Source organism: Dryas octopetala, chromosome 1, assembly GCF_963921425.1.
Source record: "Dryas octopetala chromosome 1, drDryOcto1.1, whole genome shotgun sequence".
Lineage (NCBI taxonomy): Eukaryota > Viridiplantae > Streptophyta > Magnoliopsida > Rosales > Rosaceae > Dryas > Dryas octopetala.
In genome coordinates this window covers 18402648-18428418 of record NC_141366.1, presented here as the reverse complement: position 1 = coordinate 18428418, position 25771 = coordinate 18402648, and the positions used below count along the sequence as shown (strand labels likewise).

The 25771-nt window shown below is 35.7% G+C and overlaps 3 protein-coding genes across 5 annotated transcripts; all 3 read right to left on the bottom strand.

Moving 5' to 3' along the window:
* Positions 1 to 2287: 2287 nt before the first annotated feature.
* LOC147298807 (DHBP synthase RibB-like alpha/beta domain-containing protein) lies at positions 2288 to 4527 on the bottom strand. Of its 2 annotated transcripts, none has more exons than XM_086228985.1 (5): positions 4389 to 4527; positions 4020 to 4254; positions 3731 to 3906; positions 3265 to 3556; positions 2288 to 2645 (listed from the first exon to the last, which is right to left on the bottom strand). In XM_086228985.1, the coding sequence occupies exons 1-5, from the start codon at positions 4459 to 4461 to the stop codon at positions 2579 to 2581; spliced, it is 843 nt and encodes a 280-aa protein (XP_086085111.1). In that variant the 5' UTR covers positions 4462 to 4527; the 3' UTR covers positions 2288 to 2578. The 2 variants fall into 2 exon arrangements, with proteins under 2 accessions (XP_086085111.1, XP_086085112.1); XM_086228986.1 differs by having other exon boundaries at positions 4356 to 4515.
* Positions 4528 to 5903: 1376 nt separating this feature from the next.
* On the bottom strand, positions 5904 to 11174 carry LOC147298806 (RING/U-box superfamily protein). Of its 2 annotated transcripts, XM_086240592.1 has the most exons (8): positions 10952 to 11172; positions 9267 to 9758; positions 8853 to 9015; positions 8352 to 8643; positions 7355 to 7427; positions 7190 to 7280; positions 6745 to 6824; positions 5904 to 6310 (listed from the first exon to the last, which is right to left on the bottom strand). In XM_086240592.1, exons 1-8 carry the CDS (start codon positions 11033 to 11035, stop codon positions 6167 to 6169), a joined length of 1419 nt encoding a protein of 472 aa, XP_086096718.1. In that variant the 5' UTR covers positions 11036 to 11172; the 3' UTR covers positions 5904 to 6166. The 2 variants fall into 2 exon arrangements, with proteins under 2 accessions (XP_086096718.1, XP_086096726.1); XM_086240600.1 differs by lacking the exon at positions 6745 to 6824 and having other exon boundaries at positions 10952 to 11174.
* An 8706-nt stretch (positions 11175 to 19880) lies between these two features.
* LOC147298805 (zinc finger (CCCH-type) family protein) lies at positions 19881 to 25484 on the bottom strand. Its single transcript, XM_086229525.1, has 14 exons — positions 24880 to 25484; positions 24708 to 24800; positions 24008 to 24304; positions 23810 to 23882; positions 23501 to 23633; positions 23273 to 23426; positions 23031 to 23114; positions 22718 to 22840; positions 22357 to 22530; positions 22134 to 22268; positions 21654 to 21749; positions 21133 to 21456; positions 20491 to 20534; positions 19881 to 20405 (listed from the first exon to the last, which is right to left on the bottom strand). The coding sequence occupies exons 1-14, from the start codon at positions 25411 to 25413 to the stop codon at positions 20162 to 20164; spliced, it is 2508 nt and encodes an 835-aa protein (XP_086085651.1). The 5' UTR covers positions 25414 to 25484; the 3' UTR covers positions 19881 to 20161.
* Between the last annotated feature and the right edge of the window lie 287 nt (positions 25485 to 25771).

Genomic DNA, 25771 nt, shown 5'->3' with positions numbered 1-25771 from the left:
GAAATTTGTATTATTTTGTGGGCGTTTGGGCGTTTTGGATTGAAGCAAATGGACAAAACCGTTTCTTTTGGTATCTAATTTTTCGGTAAATGCCTGTTTTGGTATCAAATTTATAGGTGCACACATTATTTCTTCATTATGGATCAACAAACGAGAGAAACGCTAGATGTCTACTTGCTTTTTCTCCGATGTTAATTTTGTAGTACAGTCTTTTATTTTGAAATTTGAATAGTTTATTTTCTAGATCACTCTTTAAAATTTATTTTTATAAAAAAATTAAAGGTCCATTGACTTTAGGTACCAAATTATAATGTTTTTTCATTTCAACTACTAAAATATTTATGTCATTTTAGTTTAGGTACTAAATTTCAGTTTAGGTACCAACTTTAAAAAACATAGTTATATCGAACTGTGACTGTCTAACAGTCATAACTTTTTTATTGATTTATTGTTTTTTCAATATTTGCAAGGCTTAAATTTTAATATTTAGTCTTTGGGTTATAGGATTTCATCCCCCAAACCTAAATCAAAAGTATGAAACCCTAAAAATTTTGATTTTTTTATAAATTTTAAATAGTCACAACTGTAACTGTTCGACAGTCACAACTGTATGACAAACGGATTTGTGACCTAATCCAAAATGTTTTACTATAGGTTAGTATCTAAACTAAAAAAAATTAGTGTCTTGCTGCTTTATTAAAAAACTATTGATATTTGGTATTTAATCTTAATTTTCTAAAAAATTAATTGAATTAAAAATAATTTAATTAGTAATATTAAATAAATAAACAGTTTTTTTGTAATAATTAATTTACTAACTATTTATTTGATAGTAATTAAATGACTAAATAATTTTTTATTAAGTTTATTTTTTTACTGAGATAATTTTTAAAGTTAATTAAGAAAATGAACAATTTTGATCATAACATTATACTCTAGAATCAAGAAGAGAAGAGAAAAGATACAAAAGAGAAAGCAGCCATCATTCATCTTTCTTTATTTTAATTGCGTGCATGTATTTTCGCTTTCTAAAAATTGGTTTGTTTCCAAAAATTTTCGAGTGGTTATCCACTAAAGATGCCCTTATCCTCTATGTTTTTTATATACTTTTTATAGAATTTTATTTTTTTATTAAAAATAAATGAGATTTAGAGTGAACTCAATAATCTAAAAAGGTTAAGAAGTAATAATTTGTGCACATAGTACTGTTTATACAATAAGAGAACAAATTTGCTTATCACTCTTAACTCAAGTGTATTGTCACCATTTGTTTATATACAAGTCATGTGTCATGTGAGCCGGGGTCATGTGGTGAGCAAATTTGGTCTCTCACAAACCATGCATGATATATGTTAACCGGAGCATTTACCTTATTTGTCACACCCCACAAAATGAAAAGAAAGAGGTCGAGTTCTAACTTCCAAAGTTTTGGCATATTTGAAGGACTTTGGTGTCCAAGTAAGAGTGTGTAATAAGAGACTCCAAGTCCGACAACTAGGAATCTACTCAAGTCCGTTTTCGATATTCCGAACAAACTGCTGCAGGCTATATAAACTAAAAACATTTGCCCACGTGCTTCAATACACGCGCTCACCCTCTTTGACAATCAGATGACAGGAATGGGCCGGATCGTCACGGCCCACAGCCCAAGGCCCAGGGGGAATAGTAGCTGAGGTTTTTCTATTCTTCTTGATGGTTAGAGAGCTTATTCTTATTGTTTGTGGGACCAATCTAGTCTCTTTTTTGTGTTTTTTGCAACGGATTAACTACTTTTCAAATATACACGGAGACCTCAAGAATAAGATTCAAACTTTTGGCATTGGATAAAGAAGTAAATGCTTTTAACTACTAGAATCACAAAGTCTTAAGTAGGGATAAAGTTCAATTTTTCTTTTTGGGTAAACTACAATTTCTATCCTTATGTTTTGACTCAAAAGCATATTTGGTCTTCATGGTTTCAATTTTCTCAATCCCCCAACAAAATTTTTCTTTAAAACAAGCGAATAATTTATCCTCAAATTAAAGATTTGAGTTTTGTTAAAATTGTACTAAGATTGCAAACAACATAAAACACATAGACCAAATTAGAAAAATTAAAACCACGGGAACTAAATATGATTTCGAGCGAAAACACAGGGACCAAAAAAGTAGTTTACCCTTTCTTTTTTTGTCATTGAAAATTGAATGTTATTTTCATAGCATTATGCACAAATTTGTGAATTTGATGGGATTCCCTATCCTCGCAAGGGGAGTAAACTGTTGTGTTTGTGATTATGAGACTCATATAAGCTGAGTAATGTAAGAAGGACCTTCTGAATAAAACTATAAAAATTGTATACAATTAACAAGAACAATAAATTTGATAATGGCTTAGTGGTAAAGGATACTATATTTAACCTTGGGTTCAAACTTCTACAATCACAAATTCACTTCAATTCAGATTTTATAACTGTAGCATACCTACCGGCTGGTTAGGTCATGCCCTGGTTTACAAAACGATGGTTTCACCTATGGTTGATGCAAGACCATTTCAAGCCACCACGCATTAATCAATAAAGCAAGGATATTGCATGTGGTTTTAAGTAGATGTTCCTTCTTCCTCAAGTGAATGCCTTTCAAGAATTGCAACAGTCTCTTCCCTTGCACTGCATTGCCAAAACAGAACAGAGTTAATACTAGCCGACTATGGACACAGGTAGGGACTGTTTCATGCTATGTGCAGAGCTCCATATTTATAAAATAGAGAAGGAAACATCTAAGAGCTTCACTGATATCTATTCCACCCACTTTGTTAATTCAAAAAAGAAGAAAAAAAGGCATCAAAATACTGTTATTTTATTTTATGTGAGTACTTGGCAAACTTCATAAGATGTCCCAAAACTGGAAGAGTAATGCCAGAGACACCAAAACAAGTACCAAATTTCTAAATTCCAACTGATGTGATAGTGTTTTATTTGTTCATAAATGAGCCAATTCTAAACCTCATTTATTTCCAACAAATAAGATACTTATCAAGTCACCTACCACAACATTTGGGACTAAATTTATAAAACTTTTGGTGACTCTAGTATTAGTGAGACTAGAATGCATTGATGTGATCATAACATATCACTCATAATACTTCAACCATAATAAGATGCTAACTATTATTTCCTACAACTTCTTCTAGATCTAAATAACAAATCAAAACCCTAATGTCTTATTCTTCCATTTGCTCAAACATTTCCATTATAGGCAAAGTATTGTAGTCAATCGGAATCTTACCTTCCAGATCTAAGAATCTTGTACTTGCCTAGCTTGGTGAGATCCACAACCGTTGAGCCTGCACGACCTGAAGGAAGCACACCACCGTTGTAAACATACGCACAATGTTCCCAGAGACTCTCAAAATCTTTTAAGCAAACACTACTTGGCTGCCCACTTAGGTTTGCACTGGTAAGAGCCAAAGCACTCCCCAATCCACGGGCAATGTCCCTGATGAAGTTATAGTCAGGAATTCGGACTCCTATACTATCCAATCCCGGGTTCAAAGACTTCTCAAGAATACTCGACTCCCCTGCAAAACATCCAAACTAGCTTTTTTTTATTCAAAACAATGCATGGGAAAGATTTTAAGCAGAAAACCAAACTAACTCTATTGATTTGCAGCATCAATTAATGGTAGCGCGGCTCAAATACAACAATTCATTTTCGTTCTTTGTCAGCAAATGCTCACACATGAGTAACAAACCTCGTCTCAGTATAAGAGTGACAGGTCCTGGAAGGAGAGTCTCAAGCAAGCCATGGGGCAAATTGTCCGTGACAGCAAAGCGCTTGATGTCCGGCACATCCCCAACACAAATTGCAAGAGGACTCGTATGTTTACGTCCTTTAATCGCATAAATCCGATTAACTGCTTCCAAAGAACTGCAAATGACTCAAAACGATGCGTTTTTAAGAAGTTCCAATACCCAAGAAACAAAAACTCAGACAGTGAGGAATTTAAACAAACAGGTACAATGCGTTTTGAAGTGTCATACCAAGCATCACAAGCGAAGCCGTAGAGTGTATCGGTGGGGACTGCAATGACTTTTCCGGCTGTGAGAGCTTGAACAGCCTCTTCAGCGTGAGCTTCAGTTGCCGGTCGAATCACCCCCAGCTCGGTTTGAACGCCCGCATCACTTTTCTCCTCCAAGCTCCAAGCCATTTTCGCTTTAACCCCGCGTTTCAATCTCCTGCTCTGCACTTTTGGTGCCAAACCCAATCTGGGTACGCCTAGAAAAACAAGAAAAAAATGGTTAAGGTGTTGAATATGCTTGTTTTTGCTTTAAATTTATGAGCTTGAAAAATGAAAGGAATATGAGAGAGAGACTGACGGTGGTGAGTGATTAAAGACTAAAGAGCAGCACCTCTGGGAAGGAGAGAGGAGGAGTGAAGACGAGGAAGTCTGGCTGCAACTGCAAGTCTTGTTGGAATGTTCATCCTACTCTCCACCGTTTTTCATGTGTCAACTGTCAACTGTCAACGATGAGATGAGAATTAGATGCCTAAAACAAAAGAGTGTCGATAACGAATCCATGTTGATGGACTATAGTATAATTACAAGGGTCAATAGATTGGACAATAAAAGTAAAAAAAAAACAGTTATTGGTAGCTTAGTTGAAAAGACTGTAGAATTACTCACAATGCATTAATTCAATCCCTCTTTTCTCCAAAAAAAAAAAAAACAAAAAAAGTAAAAAAGGAATGCTAGTTACAAGCTAAGAAATGAATACATTATTATGATTACGATTTATTTTTTAAGTTCTCGACTGGTTGGCGATTTTCATTGTAATTGTTATTAATTGATATTTGAGAAATCATGTAAAAATGATACTCATATATATGGTTGGGTAATCAATGACTGTAACATCGAGTTTGGTTTTGTTATGGAGCTCAAGCAAGCACAAAATGATAATACAAAGAAATGTCAATCAATCAGCTAAAAAGAACTTGCAAAAATTTCCACTTTGGATATTAAGGTTTAGAGTTTACTCTCACATTTTGGGATTTGGAGGTCGATAAGATGACCTAGGGGTGGGTTGGCATCGATTACTATACCAATTGTCCAATACCGACCATCGAATCAGAGTTGGCAGAATGCCACAAAATTGAGCCCTTATCGTACTGCCGGAAGTCGATTACCGACGAATCGGAGTCGGGCCGGCTTCGGTCGGTGGCAGTCGGAATTCGAAAGAAAGAGAAAGGAGAGAAAGATGGCTGGGTTGGTAGGAGAGAGAGGTGACGACGATGGGTGGAGGTGGTGTCATGGTGAGGCTGGTTTATGGGTTAGGTGGTGCTGGGTTGGCGGTGGAGGAAGTGGAGGTTGAAGGAGATGATGGTGGTTTTTGGAGATTGAAGGAGAGAGAAAGCAAGGGACGGAGATAATTGTGGCAGCATAGACCAAGCAAGGAAAGTCGACGAAGAAGAAGAAAAAGAGGGCTTCGGCAGAGTCCCTATCGACGAGAAGGGTCTTGTGGAGGTGTGAAGATGCTGGATTTGCAGGGAAGCCGGCGAGCAAGTCGGTGTAGATATCGATGCCAGAATTCCGACGGATTGTGATATCCCAGCCCGATTCCGATGCCAATATAGGCAATGCAGTTCGGTTATTCAACCAAAACCGAAATTGCAGATATCACCACCCAACCGTTGGAGTCGGAGTCGGAGTCAGAGCGATAGTTGGTATTTTCAGTATATCGGTGAAATAACCCAGCCCTGAAATGACCAGCCTCCCCTTGTTCCAGGCCACATAGAGAGAAAGGAAGAGAGAAAATGAAAGAGAGAGTGAGAGAGGAAGGACATTCTCAGATATGCACACACAAAACTTCTGAGAGTATGGGTTTGCAAATACATATATCTTTACTTTGATGTTGGTACTCTACTGCTACTTTGAAGCCTATACAATATCAAGTCTTGTATTAGAAGTGGGATGCATATAAAATTCCTGAATATGTTACAAAAATCATCAACTTTCTCATCTCAGCTATAAGCTTAATCATATGATTTCAAACATTGATGGGTCGACACCAATTTTAACTCCCACTAAATGTTTTTGGATGTTCTACTTCAGCGCATGCACTGGCCTCAAGGATTGGCCTATCCTGTGTGAATTTTTGGTTCTGGGGAACCGGCTCGGTCATGTCAACATTTAGGACCTATGTCTCTGCTCGGAGGTAGTTTGCCATCTTCTTCTCCATCTCAAGAACTCGACGATAATGGAACTCCCACTCATTGCAACACCCAACCCGGCAAATGTTGCGAGGAGAATGCAAAGAACTGCTTGCACACGGACCTGAGGCCAAAACATAATCCAAGCATTTAAACACACTCATATAAGATGTCAGATGATGTGGACTTGGAATGAATAATATTTCAAGGGTTTTCAATACACATACACCCCATGATAAGTCAATTGTTTCAGGGGCATGCATGCTACATCCATTTCAACAAGAAAAACATAAATAAAGAAGTGCAAACAAACATCTTGGGATGTGAAAGCATGATTTTGGCTCCTAAGGGGATTGAATATCCAAAAACTAGAACAAAATTATTTCAAACTGTTTGGTTTGGTGCAGATTCAATACTATATATATATATGATCTAATGAACATAAAGGTACTGCAATACCAGTAGCAGAATTATTATTAGTTAAGAGGACATCAGTTCAGTCTGCAATGAACCCATGCAAAACAAAGGAGAGATAAATAGTTAAGGAAAGCCTCTTACCAATGAGTAAAATATATGTGCAAATAGAACCACCAGAGCAAACTGAACTGATGCATAAACCCAGACAAATCTTCTTGTCACTAAACTCAAAAGATCCAAACGTTAGGGTAGTGAAACAATAATCTGTATGTAGTAATTTTGATTTTCAAAGAATATTATGATAATAATTCACTGCCATGGATGCACGAATATATATCTGCCCATTATACACTCTATACCTTATATCTTAATTGATTGCTCATAGTACCCTTTGGGGAAATGTGTTATTAGAATTGCTCCTAACCTATCAACTCTGAACGTGTGTGACCAGTTGTGGTTTTTTTCACCACAAATGAGCACTACTGATCATCATCACTCATTATATTCCAGTTCAGTCAATAAGTCCTCACAATCTATCCTTACAGATTACCCAACTTTAAAAAAATTGAGGATGTTGCAAGCCTACCCATGGTTGATGAGGTCATGGATGAGAGGAGACCCAGTACACAAGAAAATGGGAGAGAGATGGCAATTGCTCCAGTACCCATCTTCTCGACCTGCAGTGAACATAAATATCAAGGAGACAGAAGAATAAAAATGACAGATTTGCAGTTTAGATTTCTAAGCTTACCAGGAGCTGCTCAAGAAAACAAAAGTAGGCAAGCATGCTGACAATGACAAGCACAGGCACTTCCTGCCAAACCCTGAAAAGATATGAACTAAAAATATTAGCACATGATTGTTCTTCTATTGAGTTTTTTTTTTTTGGCCAGATTCTTTTAATGAGCTTACGGGATGCAAGATAATTAAACAACCATATATCATAAGGGGAGGTGGACAAGGAGGAAGACTTAAACTTTATTTTTCCATGGCATCAAAGCTTAGTTAGAATTTTATACTGAATGAAATTCAAAGCATAATTTCCTTAAAATAAATAGCATACTATGATTATTTGAAGCATATATATTTAACAGTATTAAGTGAGGTTGTAATATATGACCCCTTCCTATCTTGACCAAGTTACATACTTGGATAAGATGCTATATTGCTCAAGCCTCAAGAAACTAATTTTTTAAAATTCTAACCTTATATTCAAAAGTTTTTGAGCCAGCATGCAAGTTCAGTACTTTGTTAACAATGTTAACAAAGGGTGAAACAAGGAGTGAAGCAACTTTTGCAGATTCTGAATGAGAACCCTGGTAACATATAGCAATGGTGGACGCAGCAATAGTGTAAGGTTAGGAGGAAATTCACTCTTAAGGAAGTTTGGGCAGAACTTGCCAAAATAGTGCCTTGGGCCTCAATTCAAAAACAGGTCCACCAGCAGGGGAAAGGTCTTGCTTTAAGGCCAGTATAAACCTAAGTTGTGAGACAATCCTCAATGCCTACAGACCATTGCCTCAACCATGTCTATACATTAAACCCATAGCGAGATAACAGTTCTCATTACTGAACCATATCTGCCTATGGAAAAAATATAGTTTGCATCAATCGGTTAAATGCAAAGTTCTGTGATTCTAAAATTTTCTTTTAGTCTCCTACAACTTATTTACAATGAGCAACAAATGGAGCACAGTGTCCTTTATGAGGCATTAAACAATGAAATTTATGAACAGACACACACTTGCCTGTATCCATTAGCATCTTCCTGATCAAATCTACTTGCTCCAGTCATTCGAACACTTTGAATTCGTAATAGAGTGACAGGCAGGTTCTGAACCTCTTGCTTGCACACATCACAGATCTTGTTACCTTTGATGCTAAACCATTTTATAGCACATTCTTGGTGGGCCAGAGCAAGTTCACCTTTGCAACTGCATTCCATTTTGAGGGTCTCACCCCCTTCACACAGTTCAACTAGACAAATTCTACAGACAGCCTCTTCTTCAGATATGTCTTCTCCAGCATCGTCATCTTTTCCTTAACCATGAGAACATTAAGACATAGTTGGTAATCACAAGCAGCATATTTGGGACATGCAGAGAGTAAGAATTACAAAATATAGCCTAAGAAAATTTGTTACCCAACAAAGTTAAAAGTTTGAAAAGCTATAAAATAAAAAATTAATTAGTATTCAATGTTCATAACTTGAACATAAGTGCATGAAATAACTAAGACAAGAAAACTACCAGCATCCACTGTTGGGGAAGTAATTGATATTACATCCCCTTCCTTCACTCGAGGAGTGGAAGGAATTACACGAAAAAATGAATCCATCCTCCTTAAGTTTCTTTCTTTATTGTTGACAGGGACTGAAAGTGAGCGAGATATCTGTCGACGGGATCCTTTTCTCTGAAAAAGTAAAGAAAAAAGCTCTTAAAACAACATAATGGCCATATTTATAGATGGACGTGACTGAGATGTTAAGACTTGTCAAAGAATTAGATGGAAAATACAGTTCTAAGATATTCTTCACTTCTTGTTTTGATGGCCTAGTTAGGATATATGCTATGTATTAAACATATATTTAAATGTAACTTAATTCTGTAGCCTTCGGGATTAGTTAGGTTAGATATTCTTGAGCAATAACGTGTGGAACCTACTATTAAATGTAGAGAGCTACCAACACTTCCATCATGTACAGATTCTGGGTGTGAATGTGCAATTGGAGTTACAGGTAGGGATGATGTTCTCTTCATCCGGGGCGTGAACAGCTTTGTAAGGGACATTGACCTTGATATGGAAAGCCTCTCCCTTTGTCCTGCAGATGAACCTTCTGAAGCTAGGTTGGCAGCCTTCTCAATATCTGAACTTCGATACTTGAAGCTTAGTTTTGGAAAAAGAGATTTTATAGATGATTTGCCTTTGGAAGAAGAGGGGCCAGGTGATCCATTAATTCTTGCATCTGTAGAACCAGGTGTTAGGAGAAAATTCACTTTCTTAGGGGTGGGACTTGGTGTTGGAGGCATCTTTATTGCGACAAGATCCTGAGCAACATCTTCTGATGTTCTTGAGGGTATCTCCAAGAAGAGATTTGGTCGCTTCCAGGGATGAACTTGGGGTGTTTCTTCTGTTATTCCTATTGAGTCTTCAACCTGAAAAATACAAGGACATATCATGAATTGAAGAGGATGTAAAATTGATGCGCAAACTGCAATCTACAGTTTCTTTTAGTTGCCAGATTAGCATTCTTTTCTTCTTTCAATTTTCAAGTTTATCAGTAAATTCCTCTGGTTACAAATCTCAGATAAGCAGCTCTGAGAGAGAGAGAGAGAGAGAGAGAGAGAGAGAGAGAGAGAGAGAGAGAGAGAGAGAGAGAGAGAGAGAGAGAAGTAACCTAAAACATGCCATTTTTCAACTTTTGGAATAGGGGTATGACTTTCCTTGTTAAACTGAAGTATTGCATTAACTGATAGAGCTGGTTTAAAATCTACAAAAGGTGTCCACATTCTGAAATGTTCGAAGTATTTTTTATATAAAAATTACATTTTGTGGGCATAGATTTACTAGAATGGGGGAAACGCAAACACCATGAGACATAATGGAGACCATGATTAATTAGCAATATCTGATGTACTTGATCAATTTTTTCTGCACTAGATATAAGTTTCTGCAGTATACCTATATAAATCGAATAATGAGTCTTGCACAAATTTATTTTCACAACTCATGTACAAAACTGCTATGCATCACTGATTTTGTAGAAAAAGAAAGTTATCTATTGCTGATTTTGTAGACGAACACTACATATTTGACAATTGGATTAGACATTAAACGTACAAGTATAGTTTTGCAGTTTTGTGCATGATTTATAAAAAAAGTTTGTGCAAAAATCATTTATTCATGTAAATCAAAGCAAATGCGCCCAATGGATGATTTCACGACATGGTAATGGTTGTACATATCCAGTGGTAGAAACCCAGAAGCATAAAAAGAATTCAAAATGAAATAGATTCCAATAGTTCATTATTCAAAGAAAAGAATCAATATCATTTTAAGAAATATCTTTTTTTTTTTTTTTTTTTGGCTTATTAAATTACACAAAACAGCAGCATCAAGGTGGTTTAAACTCATGCCAGCATGAGAAAACCGATGATCTAAATCATTAAACAAGATAATATGAAGACACAACTACATAATCCCATGAAAGTAAATAAAGGGGAAAACCCAGTAAAAGGGAGTTCTTGAAAAGCTTAAACACAGTGAGAAATGGGAGAAAAATAGTAAGAGAGAAAGTGAAAGAAGCAAATACAAAGAGGAAAGCAACAGAGAAGCAGTAAATTTGTACCTTGTGAACTGGAACAACAATTGTTCCTTGGCATGAATTCTCATCATGCCGCTGATCAGCCACATGGTTTTCCTCAGTTACCATTCTGTCATATAATAGCAAGCCAGACAAAACCCAGAACAGTCTTCAAGCAATAAGCCTACCCATCCAAGCTCAAAAGAAAGAAACCCAAAAAGAAAGAGAGGGAGAGGGATGTGGGGAAGTGAATGAAGGTAGAGTAAATAAGAGGGAGGAAAGATGGAAGATGCTTCTCATTTATGGCAAGGCAAAGAAAAGGTGGTGGGGAGGGTGGCCTACTGCCACACCACTTCAGAATATCACTCCCCAGTCACTACTCACGTTCATTCACACCTCACACTCCCCAGCCACGCTAATCGTACCCCTAACACATTCCAAGTCCCACATTTTTTCTTTGAGGAAATTACAGATTTGGTCCACTTATTTTATACCTAGTTCAATTTTGGTCCACGATTTTTTTTAAGTTCTGTTTTGGTCCACTAATTGTTTCACTTGTTCAATAAAGGTCCAGATTTGTGACTTTAAATCCTTTGGGTTGTGTTTTCTTCAATTATAGTTGAAGTATAAGTTATATTTCATCATTTCTTAGTCATAGGAACCAATTTGAAGTATTATAATCTAAGAGAATTGTGATTGGGTGAAATTTGAAAAATTGGCAGTTTCGGGTACCCTACTTTGGGGTCAATTATCTTGAGTTTTATAACTCTAATTCAAATGATTTTTATATGGTTGTAAAGAAGAGATGCATAGTTTTTAAATAAGTATATGTTTGCTGAATTTGGGTGATATTTGATAGGGTAAAAGGCAGGCTAAATTTGAGAAAATAAATCTGGACTTTTATTGAACAAGTGGAACAATTAGTGGACCAAAACAGAACTTAAAAAAAATTGTGGACCAAAATTGAACTAAGTATAGAATAAGTGTACTAAATCTGTAATTTCCTCTTTTTTCTTTATATAGAAAAAATGTTCCTCTCATCACATTTCTTAATTCTTACGAGAGTTAAGTCTCCTACATGTGGAAATGTTCTATGTCCTTCAAATCAAAGATTGAGACTTTTTTTTAAGAATAATGCTATGAGTAGTGCTAGATATACCACATTTTTATACCACAATTTTATACCACCTTATGTGGCAACTTACATGGCATTCATACATTGGATACTAAAAAATAAAAATAAAAACCCAAAAATAAAAAGAAAAACTCTGTCCAATAAAGTAATGGCACATAAGATGATATAAAAATGCGGTATAAGAAATGTGGTAAGTATAGCATTATTCATAATGCTATATTTACCACATTTTTATACCATATTTTTATACCATCTTACGTGTCATTATTTTACTGGACAAAATTTTTTTATTTTTTTTATTTTTGTTTTTATTTTTTAGTATCCAATGCATGAATGCCATATATGTTACCACATAAGGTGGTATGAAATTATGGTATAAAAATATGGGATATCTAGTACTACTGTTTTTCTAATATCGGTTCGTATTAATACTCCGTCTTTTTATTCTCTCCATATATATTTTAAAAGTATTATAAATTTACAACTCTTTTATTTACACAATTATTAAACATATAAAAAGATTGTACACTGAAACACCCCAACAATTTAATGTACAAATTCGTCTCCATTGCATTGTTTTATATTTAAGTACACAGTAAGCTGGCATCATAACTGTTTTGGAGTCCATCAATGTTTCACTTAAAATTCGGCCAATAATTATGAAAGCCTTGAAACGCATGAATAAGACTAATTATTCTAACGCATGAATAATTAGGCCACGTTTCTTATACCAAAATATAAGATTGGGAATAAGAATTACAATTCCGTTCTTATCTATCTTGGAATGAAATAGTTTTAAAATTCTCATTACAACATTTGGAACAAGACTAATGCCTAATGGAATGATTTTAAATTTAAGAGTATTGAAATCGAAGAAATGTCATTGTAAAAAATATTTTATTTGATTTTCAAAAGAAAATTTGATTGGTGAGAAGGATAATAAAAATATTAGATATAACATAAGAAGCTAGATTAAGCATGACTAATGCCATCTAACATCAATCGGAATAATTTAATACTATAGACCTTTGCATTTAATACTATAATTTAGCATCGATGCATGTCTCCTTATTAGATTCATAAGTTATAATGTTCATAAATCATAATACTAATAGTGTACCCTTCCAAAGATGTGGTGAGCTCAGTTCTGAGAAGATTCATGAAAATGAAATTATCATTAGAAGAAATTGTAAAGTATAAGAGAAATAAATGGGTGCACCAAGTGGCTGTGCACGTGGCGACAGGAACGGTGGATAAGATGACTCACAGAATCACAAAAGATCACATCTGCCATCACTACAACATTATTTAGCAAATGCAACCAATTTTTTTTTGTAGGAATAGATGTAACTGCCACTATTGTTAGTTTGTATTGTTTATTGTCACTATGCAGTCACCATAAAGCATGTTAGAGGTTGGTGTTGGGGTGACAAGGGAGCTAAGGCCACTCACATGTAAGAATGGTGGAAGCTTCTGTCAAAATCTGTCATGACAATCTGACAAGACAGCTGCTCACTAATGCTGTAGTTAGTTGGTTTTTTCCCTTCATCATTAGATATAAGGCTGCTGTATTGGTGTTAGAACATAAGCAATAAACAATGTCTCCATAAATTTTGGTGACTCACTAATTAGAATTCAAAATTCATTTTCCTACCAAACATATCCTGCAGTGGGATTGAATCTTACATTAAAACTCATTTCATGCAGCAAAAGCTGGAAGGAGGCTAGCTATTGTGCTAGGGACATACCTTTTTTGAATCACAAAGAAGAAGAGTAAAAACGTACTTAGAAGTTGGAACCAATTTTCTTCAATATTCATTAATTTTAATAAATACAACCAAACATCCTTTTACAGGAAAAATACAAGACAACAATTCAAATGAACAAAATAATACTAAACATGTGGGGTTTGTGGGATAAAGAACAAAAAAGAAATGAAGAGGATGAGGTTGTTGATTAAAAAAGTGAAAGGATGGAAAGGAAGAAAGAAGAAAAGTGCAAATGAAGATGGTGGTTTCGCACTTTCAAACTACTGGAGGTCCGGTCCTCAATCTTCTTCTCAGCTTCTGGAGGTCCGGTCCTCAATCTTCTTCTCAGCTTCTGAAGGTTCGGTCATCTTCCATGAGGTTCGGTCCTCGAGTCTTCTTCTTGGTCTTTTTGTCCTACATCACAATCAAGCAAAACCACAAAGTATAAACTCACAAGGGAAATGAACATAAGTTAAAAATGAATTTTGTTTGGTCAAAGTTGAACATAAGTAAAACCATATTTTGGAGTTATAAACAAGCCATAATCGAAGTTATAATTAATAGAAGTGAAAACATACATTTTGATCATTACCATAAATCTGCAGCAATACAGGAGAAACTAATTGAACACAAAAACCTAAAAAATCCAGAAAATAAACTAATTATACAAGAGTTTTGAACCCAATTTAACTAGAAGTATAGAACACAAATAACCCAAAATTCAGAAATTAACTAGAAGGCTAGAACACAAATAAACCCAAATTCAAAATCAATTCAATAATTGATCAAATCGGAGCCAACAAACAGCAAGACCAAGTTGAGAGGATCGATTTCTATACTTGAGTCGACTCAAATCCACTGTTGGATTCGCCAGAAAAGTAGCCGGAGTAGCTGCGACTTCTCTGGCTTCGATTGGCCAGTTGGGGTGGTCCGATGAACAATCCGAACAAACCACCATGCTCGCCTTGGCAAGAGGGAGAGGACCCAAGTGATCCGACCATCTAATTCCGTCGAAAAACTGAGATCGCCGGTGAGTGCTAGGATTAGATTTGGGGTTGGGTTTTCTTTTTTGGGGTTTTTCTGGGCTAACAAGTCACTGGGGAAGACAAAAGGGGAGGTGGCGCTTCTTTGGGTGGTGGCCTCGCCAGCATCCTTCGCTAGACGCGCTGACGCTAGATGCAGAGGAAAGAAGACAGGGAGAGAGAACAGAGAGAAAAAGAGAGTGAGGTTGACGGCTGGGAGAGAAAAATGAGGGAAAATGTCTGAAAATGAAGCTTTTATACTCATTAAACCTTAAGTCACAAAATTACAAAATTGCCCTTCACTTCAAACGTCCATAACTTTCAATCCGTAACTCCGATGAATGTACGGTTCAAGTTTACAGACTCGTGAGTTTGAGACCTATCCAATGAGTCCAAGTTCGAAACCAAAAGCCCAATATAACAAAAAGTCAATTTTGGGTCAAACTTAATTTAAAACAAAAATTAAAATTAATCCAAAACCTTTTTATTTTTTAAATAAATTCCCAATATTTTGGAATAACCTCAAAATAAAATATTGTAAAAATACTGGGTCTCACATTTTACTGTTTTGTTTAATGGGGTTTTGATTGGGGTTTGATTGGGGTTTGGTTGAGGTTTGGGTGATTAGGGTTTGGTTGGGCAAATTGGGGTTTGGGGAAAAAAAAAAAAAACTAGTTTATATTAATTATACATACATAAATAATGATAGGTGTTAAGATATTAACATAAATAATATGGTTTAGATTGGGGTTTGGGAAAAAAAAAACATTAGAATTAGGGTATTAACAATTTAAGCTTATAAGTTATAATTTTATATAACTACTAACTAGTTGAATGGAAAAAAAAACTACTAACTAGTTTATAACTTTATATAAATTTATATACATAAACAATGATAGGTATATAACATTATAGAGTAATTAATAATAGACTTATATTTAGAAGCTAACATCTCGATCGTGTTTCCAACAATCCGGATCGTTTATTTTACAAAATTGCCCTTTAACTAGCTTAAAATACCCGAAACTTGATGGTCGTAACTCCGTTTCACGTCTTCTTTATGTCTACGCTCTTGTAGTCCTGAGCCCTATCCAACTAGACCAAAAACTCATTTAAACCCTAAACATTTAATTTTGTCAAATTAAAACCTTAAACCAATTTAATTATAAAAGCATTTCTTTTTAAAACAAACAATTTTATAAATTCATAGAAAAATAATTTTAATGAAATATTTTATAAATTCATCCCTAAACCCAAAATGTCAATTGTCACTTTTTCAACTTTAGTTTCAAAGAAAAGAGGTCTTGTGCACAACCACTATTATAAATTTAGTTTTGGGTTAGGGGTGGGAAAAGAAAAACTATCCCACTAATTTTCCAATTTGGTTACTATGTTTATAGAGCTACCAAAAAATCAACTATTTTACAAATTAGTGGGTTCTAAGGCAATTATTATCTCCACCATAAATATAGTAATCACTAACAATAAGTATTAGTGACCATCTCATTTGTCAATAGGCACCCTCTCATCTATGGGTGCAAAAAATAGAGGCCTTTGGCCATATTTGTTGTAGTGCATAGGTGATGAAGGGCACTATGCCTACTAAACTAAACCCTAGCTTCTTTTGATTCAAGCCTTTTTAACATTATCTCATATTATTTCAGAATTATATGTGTATAAATATGATTAGTAACACTTTTTTATAAGATAATCTTGTATTTATATTAATATTATGTGCACTAATGTTTTATCATCTGCTAACTTAGCAAATAATACGTTATGGAATTGTTAATCAAAATCACTGATTAGGTACTAAACAAGCTAGCTAGCCAAAGATTAATCAAAATCACAGAATGTTTGGTCCTGATTATTAATTTGACAATATAATATACTAAACAAGTTAGCCCCAAAGAACAGTATTCTTAACAGTTATTTGTATAAATTAGACTATTATTTGGTGATAAAGATGAGGGTCTCCTTGTAAAAAGTAAGAAGCATATATATTTGTACTTTGAATTATTGCTTTGGAAGTTTGGGGACCTCATTTGTACCTCCCTTTGCCCAAAGGGGGTCAAGATTGGACTCTAGGGGGGACCTGAAGGTTAGGATTCTTTACCATATTTCTTGAATGCTCTTTGAAAATCAGTCTTAACTTGCAAATTAATGGTTAATTAGGTAGTTAAAGCATTCATGGGCGGGAGAGGGAGACCTGCTTTCAAGTTTCAAGTTTCATGCTGTCAGAAAGCCTTTAGACTACAGTCAACATTCTGTCCTTCCCTAATCTGAAAAAGACATGTCACCAAAATATATTGCATTTGATGGCCAAAACAAAATGATTAAAAAATAAAAACAATCGAGCTGGTTGGTCGATCTGGAATCTGGATAGCAGAAATGGGTGTCGAAATTTGCTAGGAATGGAGACATATATGCAGCCTAATTAACTAGCTAAAATTTGGTTAGGCAAAAAGGGCCAGTGTTTGTGCTGCAGCCTGAATAGTAAATACCATCCTTTTAAAGTGGAGTGGGAATAGTAGAGGAAAGTTCTTTATCTACATATTATACATTGTGTGGTAGGGTGGGCATTGTTCGGGCTAACCGACCAAATGCTTGTCACTAATGTCTAAAAAACTAAAAAAAGAAAAATAATCTAACCATACCTTTAGAGATTTTGTATTGGACTTCAATAAAATACAAGTGAGACTCACCACATAACCCTAATTCTCTAACGTATCAAATAAATTTTGTTTTGGTTAGTGAAATAATATAATCGCAGACGAAAGATATTTTATAATCCATGGCAGTCTTTTTCACCCTCTCATGGTGGTGGTTCTAGTGACATTGTCCCCAAGGCAGTGGGATGGTTGTTGTCACTATAAAGATGATCAGAACACTCATAGTGAGGGATAGAATAAAGATCATGAGATGTCGGAAGAAACCCACAAAGTGGGATGTGTCTCTTAAGTCTTAAATGGCTGCTAAACAGCCAAAATTAATGATTATAAAAAGAGAAAAGAGAGCCCCAATACAGGTCCAAATAAATCATAATCTTTTTGGCCTAAATTGTAATCATTGAAAGGAACCCATTATATGGCTAATAACTATTTCAAACTAATTGAGACCTGTCAGCAGCCAATAATTTAAAATAAGAGAAAGCAAAAGAGAGGAAAAGAACTATGAGGAAAAGCAATCTGAAGATGATCTTGAACTGTTACCTGTTGGGGAGTACTTTTGTAGCAAGTATTTTTGTTCATTAACGTTTTTATTAAAAGCGCTTTCATTAGAAATATATAATTTTTTTTGAAAAAAATTTAAGTATTTTTTGGAAATATACTTGAAAGCGCTTTTACTAGATCACAAAAAAGCGCTTCTAAAGTATTTTACAACTCAAAAACACTTTTAATTTGTTTTACCAAACATAAATAAAAGCGATTATTACTATTTGAAAGAATTTTTAATTCTTCTAAAAATACTGTCAAACAAGTCCTAATGTTTAAGGAGAAATTTTTGGAGATCAAAATTTGAATAAAAACCATTTGTAGTATCTCAACTCATAATATTTGTACCATGTCTTTAGCAGAGGCAGGAAACATGTTACATACGTGTAGATTTCACCTCTAATAGAGAATCGTATTCTCAATATTTTGGTCAAATAGTTACCAAGAACATAGTTTAGGCAGAGTTGGAGATTTTTATAGCTACTAGTCCATGGTTCAAAAATCAAAAGGGTGACTGGCTTTTTATTAAATTATATATTTGAGATCGGATAGTTTAGGCAGGTTTGGGAGATTTTTATAAGGGCAACGCTATTCAGACTCTTAATTTGTGATTTCGTACTTTATTTGTGTGTAATTTAAAGTAATAAAAAATTATATTTAAAGTGCAGAATGACAAACTGTGTGAATTTTTTTGACTGTAGACTAGGATGAAATAATTTTATCTTCTGTTGTTTTAGAGTGTACTAGCCTTTTAATCCACGCTTTCACGTGTGTCAATAGGCTTTTTTAAATAAAATAATAATAAAGTACTGAATTGGGGAAAGATGAAAAGAGGGAAATGGACATGAGGGAGAGAGTATCAGAGTAGTGGGTAAAAACATAAAGTGCAATTAGTAGGTGGATTAGTTCTTTTCTATTTTATTTAAATGACTTTTTTTTTTTAAAGGGTATTTCAGGTATGCTCAATTTTGGTGAAGCATGTAACACCGAAACTACTCTTTGCTGACTTTATAATAGTATAAATTTTAGTGTAAATATTAAAGAGAGCTATGATTTGCATTTCAAAACTAGCTTCTTCCACTCCTCATGCGCATGAAAAGGCATTCAAGGAGCTGGGCCAAAGCCGAACGTTGATCAAGCGAAGATGTAGGGCAAATTAGGTTGCTCATGAAGTGCACACTGCAGGAGCTTAGTTTAAGCCGGAAGTTGATCAAACCGCGATCCACTTCGTTGGGGGTGACCATGACCCCAATCAAGTATCAACCAGTGGACAAGAATCAAGCGTTAAAACAACTGAAATTATTCTATAGTACTGGTTGAATGTTCATCCTAAAAGTTTATTCCACTCATATTCACACACACACACACACACACACTCAAAAAAGTGTTATAAATTCACCGCCTTTTTATACCCGACCATGAAATTGTAAGCTTTCTATAGTGGAAGACATGATGTTTAGGTAGGCTTGGAGGATTTTATGAGAAAGTAAACCTAACTATCTACCTTTATCCCCTGAACTCTTTACCTCCAGTATGTAGCCCAGAGATTAAAAATACAATTAAGAAATAAGGTTTAAAAGTGGAAGGAATCAAAGTTCTACAGAAGTTTCACCTTCAGGGCACGAATATCCTTCAGAAGCCATTAAAAATTTCAGATAATTGACATGTAAAGAGCACTTTTGGCATGCTAACTACCCCCCTTACCATGAAGGAACGGTTGATGGTTGCACAATGTACATGAAATTCAATTGGTATAGATCAGACTCATTCAACAATTTGAAGATACCAAAAATAAACCTGAACCAGTAGTGTGGCTTCTGTGTAAGCATAAGCATAGGCATGCCCAATAGTCTATTGACCAAAATTGTAACTTGATCTTACACCAATGATAACCAGAATCAACAACCAATGTGAAGAGATAACATCTGACGTAACAGTGGGCAGAACCTCTTGGGACTACTTTGATGCTTCAAGAATTCAAATACAACAATCTAAAAATGGTAGATCCTAAATTAAAAAGTAACTGTAGGACTTGCTACCAAATTTTTTTTTAATAAGTTATTTCCTGAACGATTCGGATCAGCCTGATCAGCCACATTCATATTACAAAATTTCCTAGACTGACTCGAGTCCACTTACCTCTCAAGGAGCATCACCAATTCGCAGTGTACGGTATGTGGGAAAAGGTCAACGGCCATTGCTTTTACAGGTCGGAAAGGCTCTGAAGCAGGCATAGACTTAGCCCTGTGCCGTGCTAGACCAGCACTGCTCATGTTTCTCCATCCTCTATTGTTCTTCCCTTTGTCAATTTTCTCAGGAGAAGGTGTGCAAAGCTCGATAGCATTTGCCACTAAGCTTTCAGGATTGCAGGAAATGTAACTAAACCAAATAAGAATAAGAGTTAGATTCCTGTACAGAAATAAATAAAGGCAAATAAAATAGGAGGAAAAGTATGTGAACTAACACAAGCCTCCGTAGGTGTGGATGAGTTCTCAGAGCTTTGATCACCTGCATATCACAGAACAACACAGACATCATTATATACTCCCACGTTGATAGTATATCATATGATTTATATAAGAACAGAGCTACTGCTCAGGCAAGCTTGGCCATGTGGCAGCCCTACTCTCATGTTAATCAGATATAACCTAAGCTAAAGCATAATTTTCAAAACCTTCATATCAATTTTTTCAGTAGAAAATTGGAAAATCCATATGATTTCACCAATCTATGTAAAGGTGGCATTCAAAGAACGGAATGAGAACCAGCTCAAAGCTCATTATGAATTTTTTGAAACTTTATAAATGCAAGTCTTCAAGAACCTCCACTGGCCAGGCCCCAAGTCAAATTGATCTTCTAAATCTAATTGTTAAAGCAGCTCTTTAAATAATAAATGACATCGACTATCAACCCACCACTATATTTTTAACAGTGGACAATAAAGACTACATTTGCCATCAAGTAAGAGTATACACATCACCTTCCATAGTAATAGAAAAAGTGTAATAACCATTTGCCACAGGGTAGCAAAAATGAAAACGAGGCATAAACAGTTGGGGACAATTTTTGGAGAGATGTCAAATGGAATGCAGAGAATGTTACTTACAGTGGGATGAAGTCCACTACGTGGAGGATCAACAATAGCAACAACATTACTGAAACATTGCACTGGAGTATTCCCATTTTCAGGAGTGCTCCTCTGAAGTTCACTTCTGAGTTCCTGCTTGCCGATTTCTATATCCTCAGATGCAGTCTTACCATTTTCAAGCTCATGGCTTGAACTCTCTTCAGGGTTGGGTTTGTTGTCCATTAAGATTGCTTTCTCTTCATCAGTAATAATAACTTTGTCACTACCTTCAATGACATTATTGTCTTGTTTCTGAGGAGCATTAGCGTACTCTTCCAATAAAGACCGCATCACATCCTCTGCCTGTTGCCTCATGGATGACAACAAGGTAAATAAATAATTAAAAAAACCTTATTACCTTACACTGGCTTACTCAGAGAAATTACAAATACTTCAAACAAAGTAAATTACTGAGTTGATTGGGGGAAAAGAAATAGACTGGATTTATTTTCTTGATTACATTGTATAATTTAATATAAATCACAAACCTAAAATCTCACCTTCGCACAGACAAATCTACAGTTTTTTATGCCATTAATTTCAGCATTCCTACGAGCATCCGAAATTGCAGAAGCATTCATTTCGATGCCAATAACCTGGAAATTATATAGGGAAAGCAATGTTAATCATTAGGAAAAAAAAAAAAAAAAAAATTTGACTCATATGCAGATGATATGGTAGCTGACATTTGTGACAAATCTTATTGTTCTAGAATTTTTCAACACCAGAAGAAGGGTTTCTGACTGATCAGATTATTAGGGAACAAATGTTAGACTATGATATGGTTTCTAGCATTTTTCATAGTAGTGGTTTCTGTTTCCTTCTCCTTGCATCAACAATGATGTGGACTAAAAGTTCATACATTAATTTGAATATGCCCATTAATATACCTGTTATAAACTTTTTACTATTCTTTTCAAGAATGGGAGTCTTATATCTTAAAAGGGGAAAAAAATTAGAACCAGGATGTTGACTATTACCATACCAACATGATGTGCTAAAGTCAGCCCAATTGTTCCAGTCCCACAGCATACGTCAAATAGCAAGGTATCAGGGCCCAACTTAGCCCAATCCCCTGCAAGTGAGTATAGCTTCTCTGCAGCAAGGGTATTAACCTGCAGTATAGTTGGATTCAGGAATAATTACCATTGCAAGAAAAATATTTTTTCTGAGCATGAGCAATACAGCAACCTGACACCCAACCTGGAAAAAGGCCGTCGGTGATATACAGAACCGAAGATTGCTTATATAGTCATGAATGTTTGGTTCTACAACATTGTTGGTGGCCAGCATCTCAGAACCACCTTCTGCTTTAGGAATACATAATGAGCGCAATGGAGCATCAGCTGGTGCTGCATTTGATATTCCTTGGTGATCCTGAAAAAGGGCAAGTTATCACTCAGAGAACACTTTTCTAATTTGAATAGAACATATTGCTCAATCATAAAAGAGGTTTGTCAAGAGACTCAAGACACCATTAAGCAGAATTCATCTGTAACATTCTTACTAACTTTAGCTGCGAATACGTTTATAACAAACCTAGAAGACTACAAGGATTTAGTACCTGAACAACTAAAGCTGTTAGAGGCAAAGGTGGAGAATTTGCAGTAGCTCCTGCAACAAAAGCTTGCGCTAGCCTCTCAAATTCACTGGTTATCTGTGAATCATCAAATCCCGCAGAGGAAACCTACAAATAGAGATGAGGGTGAAAACATAAATTATGGTTATATGGTTTGTCAATATTCAATCAGATTTTTATGTCCCAACTCAAACTGAATATTATATTTTACCATTCAATTTGCTTAACTGTAAAAGAAGGAAGGGAGGAGATAAAGAAAAGACACTTGTAATATCCTAATGCAAGTTCAGACACTAACCTGAACAATAAGCATGACCTCCGAAATGTGGTCCTCATAATTTTCAGCATCAGACGCCATGCCTGGTCTCCTCCCTTCTCGAACCTTAGAGGACAAATCATGAAACAGCATGTTCAATGATGATAATATTACTTTTCAGGTGCATATCAACAGTACATTAATTCCTACTTGGCAAAAGAGCAGTTAATATACTTTATCATATACATCTTTTTCAAATAGACCCTCGATTTTACTACACCTACCGTCAATTGACGCCAGAATCCAGTATTCTTAAATCTGTTCCAAACTGGTAAACTTGAAGGTTGCAGAAATTCCTGAAAGATAGAAGAATATTTGCAAGAAATTCCAGAAACATTTGGGCAGTCTAAAGGTTCTTCAACAGCTGTAACACCCTCCCTGGAAAGATTTTATTTAGTTAAAAAATCAATGCCAAGATGTGCCACCAAAAATTTCTATTAAAGGTGAATTACCTAAAGTTTCCAAGCATAAACCCCACAGTTATTTTTCCCTGTAGAGAATACCCAATTGAAAATTCACACTTGTTACGGTATCCATTTACAACTGGGGATGCTAGTACACCCTCTAAACTGCATGGAAGACCACCTACAGTCATCAAAAAGCAAAGGGTGAACCACTACTCAAATTTTTCTGGAAGTATAATGATGAAAAATAGAAAAGCATTGGAGCAATCAAGAGCTCTGCCCCACTATCGTCTCAAAATATTAAGATAAACAATTGAATACGTTTCTGTAAGTTCTCAGACAATGTAAGAACATCACCTATTTCCCTAGACTTGAGAATCCATTCTGGAAGTGGAATACCATTAGGACAAGCTTTACGAGCATTTCTAGTCTGAAAATAAAATTTGCAATAGTTCAGAGGTCAATTTCCAATTGGGTGTATAAAAACATAGATAATAAAAATAATAATAGCAAAAATTATGATATTAAAAGACAATATAAACAAGCACCACTAACAAGTCTTTTGAGAATCTGCATAAGAGAGTTCCTTTTATGCTCCAATTGATCACCATAAGGCATATGAGCAAGCGGAGTCACTGCATCGCGGGCACTTCGTCCACTCGACCCATTGCCATCCTCGGCACCATTTGAAATTAGAGAGTCTTCCGCATTATCCCCAACCAATTCAGCTTCTGTGGTTTTCTGAAGGTTTTGAGGTAAAGCCATTGTCGATTTAGTTTTCTTTTCAAATGATCGGGGAAGGACATCTGCAACCTTTATAGTTTTGTTTCCAATTGATTTTTCGTCCAACTCCTGTCACATTGAGATTTTGAAATGACAGTCACATAGACATTACAACATAGATTTGTAATGTCTCTTTTTAAATTAAAAAAAAAATCCCATTAATATATTATTCATTGAAACAACTTTATAGGATACAAAAGCAATTTCCTTAAGACTATAATTTTCATAAAGAAATTTATTCCTTCATGATAAAGTCAAGAAATTCACCAATATTTACCTCGTAATAAAATCTTAATATTTAAAACTCTTTATAACTTACAGCAATAAGATTTGATTTGGAGAACTTTTTCTTTAATTGTGTTCATTTTATATTTGAAGTTATTCGGTAACGTTTTGATACTCTATAATTGACTACATCATGTTGAAGAAGAAGTCGTAATAATGTTATATGTGTGTGTAAGGCAGGGGATACCTTCACTGCACTTTGTAATTGTTCTGCATTTTGAAAACTCACAAAACCTAAACTCATCCCGTTCTTCTTCTTCGCCGATTTAAATTGAATTCCCTGCAATTGAGCATCAAATTCAGAGTTCCATTGCCTAAAAATAATTTTAAAAAACGAAAAAATAAAAACAAACACTTGCCTGCTGATTAAGAAAGTCTTTTAACTGCTCTGACTTCCACCTCATGGGTAAATGGACCAGGCACTTGCTAAGCTTAGGATCCGACCCGCCGCCTTCACCGTCTTCATCGTCATCGACGCCTTCCGTCATCATCACATCATCTGATGCCACGCATTTGTCGCATTCCTCCTGGTCCTCGGACTTTTTGGCGGCCTTTTTGGCGCGCTGGGAGGTCGGGTCCCAGGAGTTGTCGGGTCGGGCTCGGAGCTCCGCTTCGCCGTGGGCATAGCGGCACCCTGTTCCGTGGCCGCAGGTGCCGGACAGGCTCCGGAAGAAGGAGCAGAGGCTGGTCTTCCAGAGAGGGTGGACGGAAGGGGTTGGGGGCTCGTCGTCTTGCTCTCGCTTGCGTTTCTCGCCGCCTGAGACGGCGTCGTCTTGCGGGTCTTGTAGTGGCGGTGATTGTGGTTGTTGATTGGTTGAATCGTGACCGTTGAGTGGGGATTGTGGGTTTAGGATTTGAGTCGCAGACGGTTCTTCAGTTGGTGGTGAAGACATTGTGAAGTGAAGTAGTGAGTTTGGTGGTAACTGCTGTCTTCGACTTGGTGTCCTGTATCTGTCTTGGTTAGTTTTTACATAGGTTTGCACTTCGATGTCTTTCCTAAGAAAGCCCAACTAGGCCCCAGGCATTGGGTGCCCGGCCCAACCCGGTTAAGCCCCATAGCAGCCTAAAAAATAGGCCAACTGGTTTATATAGAGGGTAAAAAATTGGTTTTAAAGGGTCAAGTAAACAGAAAAGAGGGTTTATATAGAATGTCTTTTCTATATATCAATACACCTACCTTACCTGAATTAGGAACATTCTAGAACTAACTCTTAACAATGAATTTTTTTTATTTCTTTGAAATTGGGAGGA

Coding starts and splice junctions, on each gene's coding strand:
- LOC147298807 (XM_086228985.1), bottom strand. CDS start 4,461: ATGAACATTCCAACAAGACTTGCAGTTGCAGCCAGACTTCCTCGTCTT. Junction 4,255..4,388: donor CTCCTCTCTCCTTCCCAGAG/GTGCTGCTCTTT, acceptor TTGTTTTTCTAG/GCGTACCCAGATTGGGTTTG. Junction 2,646..3,264: donor AAGATTCTTAGATCTGGAAG/GTAAGATTCCGA, acceptor TTGGCAATGCAG/TGCAAGGGAAGAGACTGTTG.
- LOC147298806 (XM_086240592.1), bottom strand. CDS start 11,035: ATGGTAACTGAGGAAAACCATGTGGCTGATCAGCGGCATGATGAGAAT. Junction 9,016..9,266: donor GTAGCTCTCTACATTTAATA/GTAGGTTCCACA, acceptor TTACTTTTTCAG/AGAAAAGGATCCCGTCGACA. Junction 7,428..8,351: donor GAAGATGCTAATGGATACAG/GCAAGTGTGTGT, acceptor ATATCTTTTCAG/GGTTTGGCAGGAAGTGCCTG.
- LOC147298805 (XM_086229525.1), bottom strand. CDS start 25,413: ATGTCTTCACCACCAACTGAAGAACCGTCTGCGACTCAAATCCTAAAC. Junction 24,305..24,707: donor AATTACAAAGTGCAGTGAAG/GTATCCCCTGCC, acceptor TCAATGTGACAG/GAGTTGGACGAAAAATCAAT. Junction 23,427..23,500: donor TTTATGCTTGGAAACTTTAG/GTAATTCACCTT, acceptor AAATCTTTCCAG/GGAGGGTGTTACAGCTGTTG.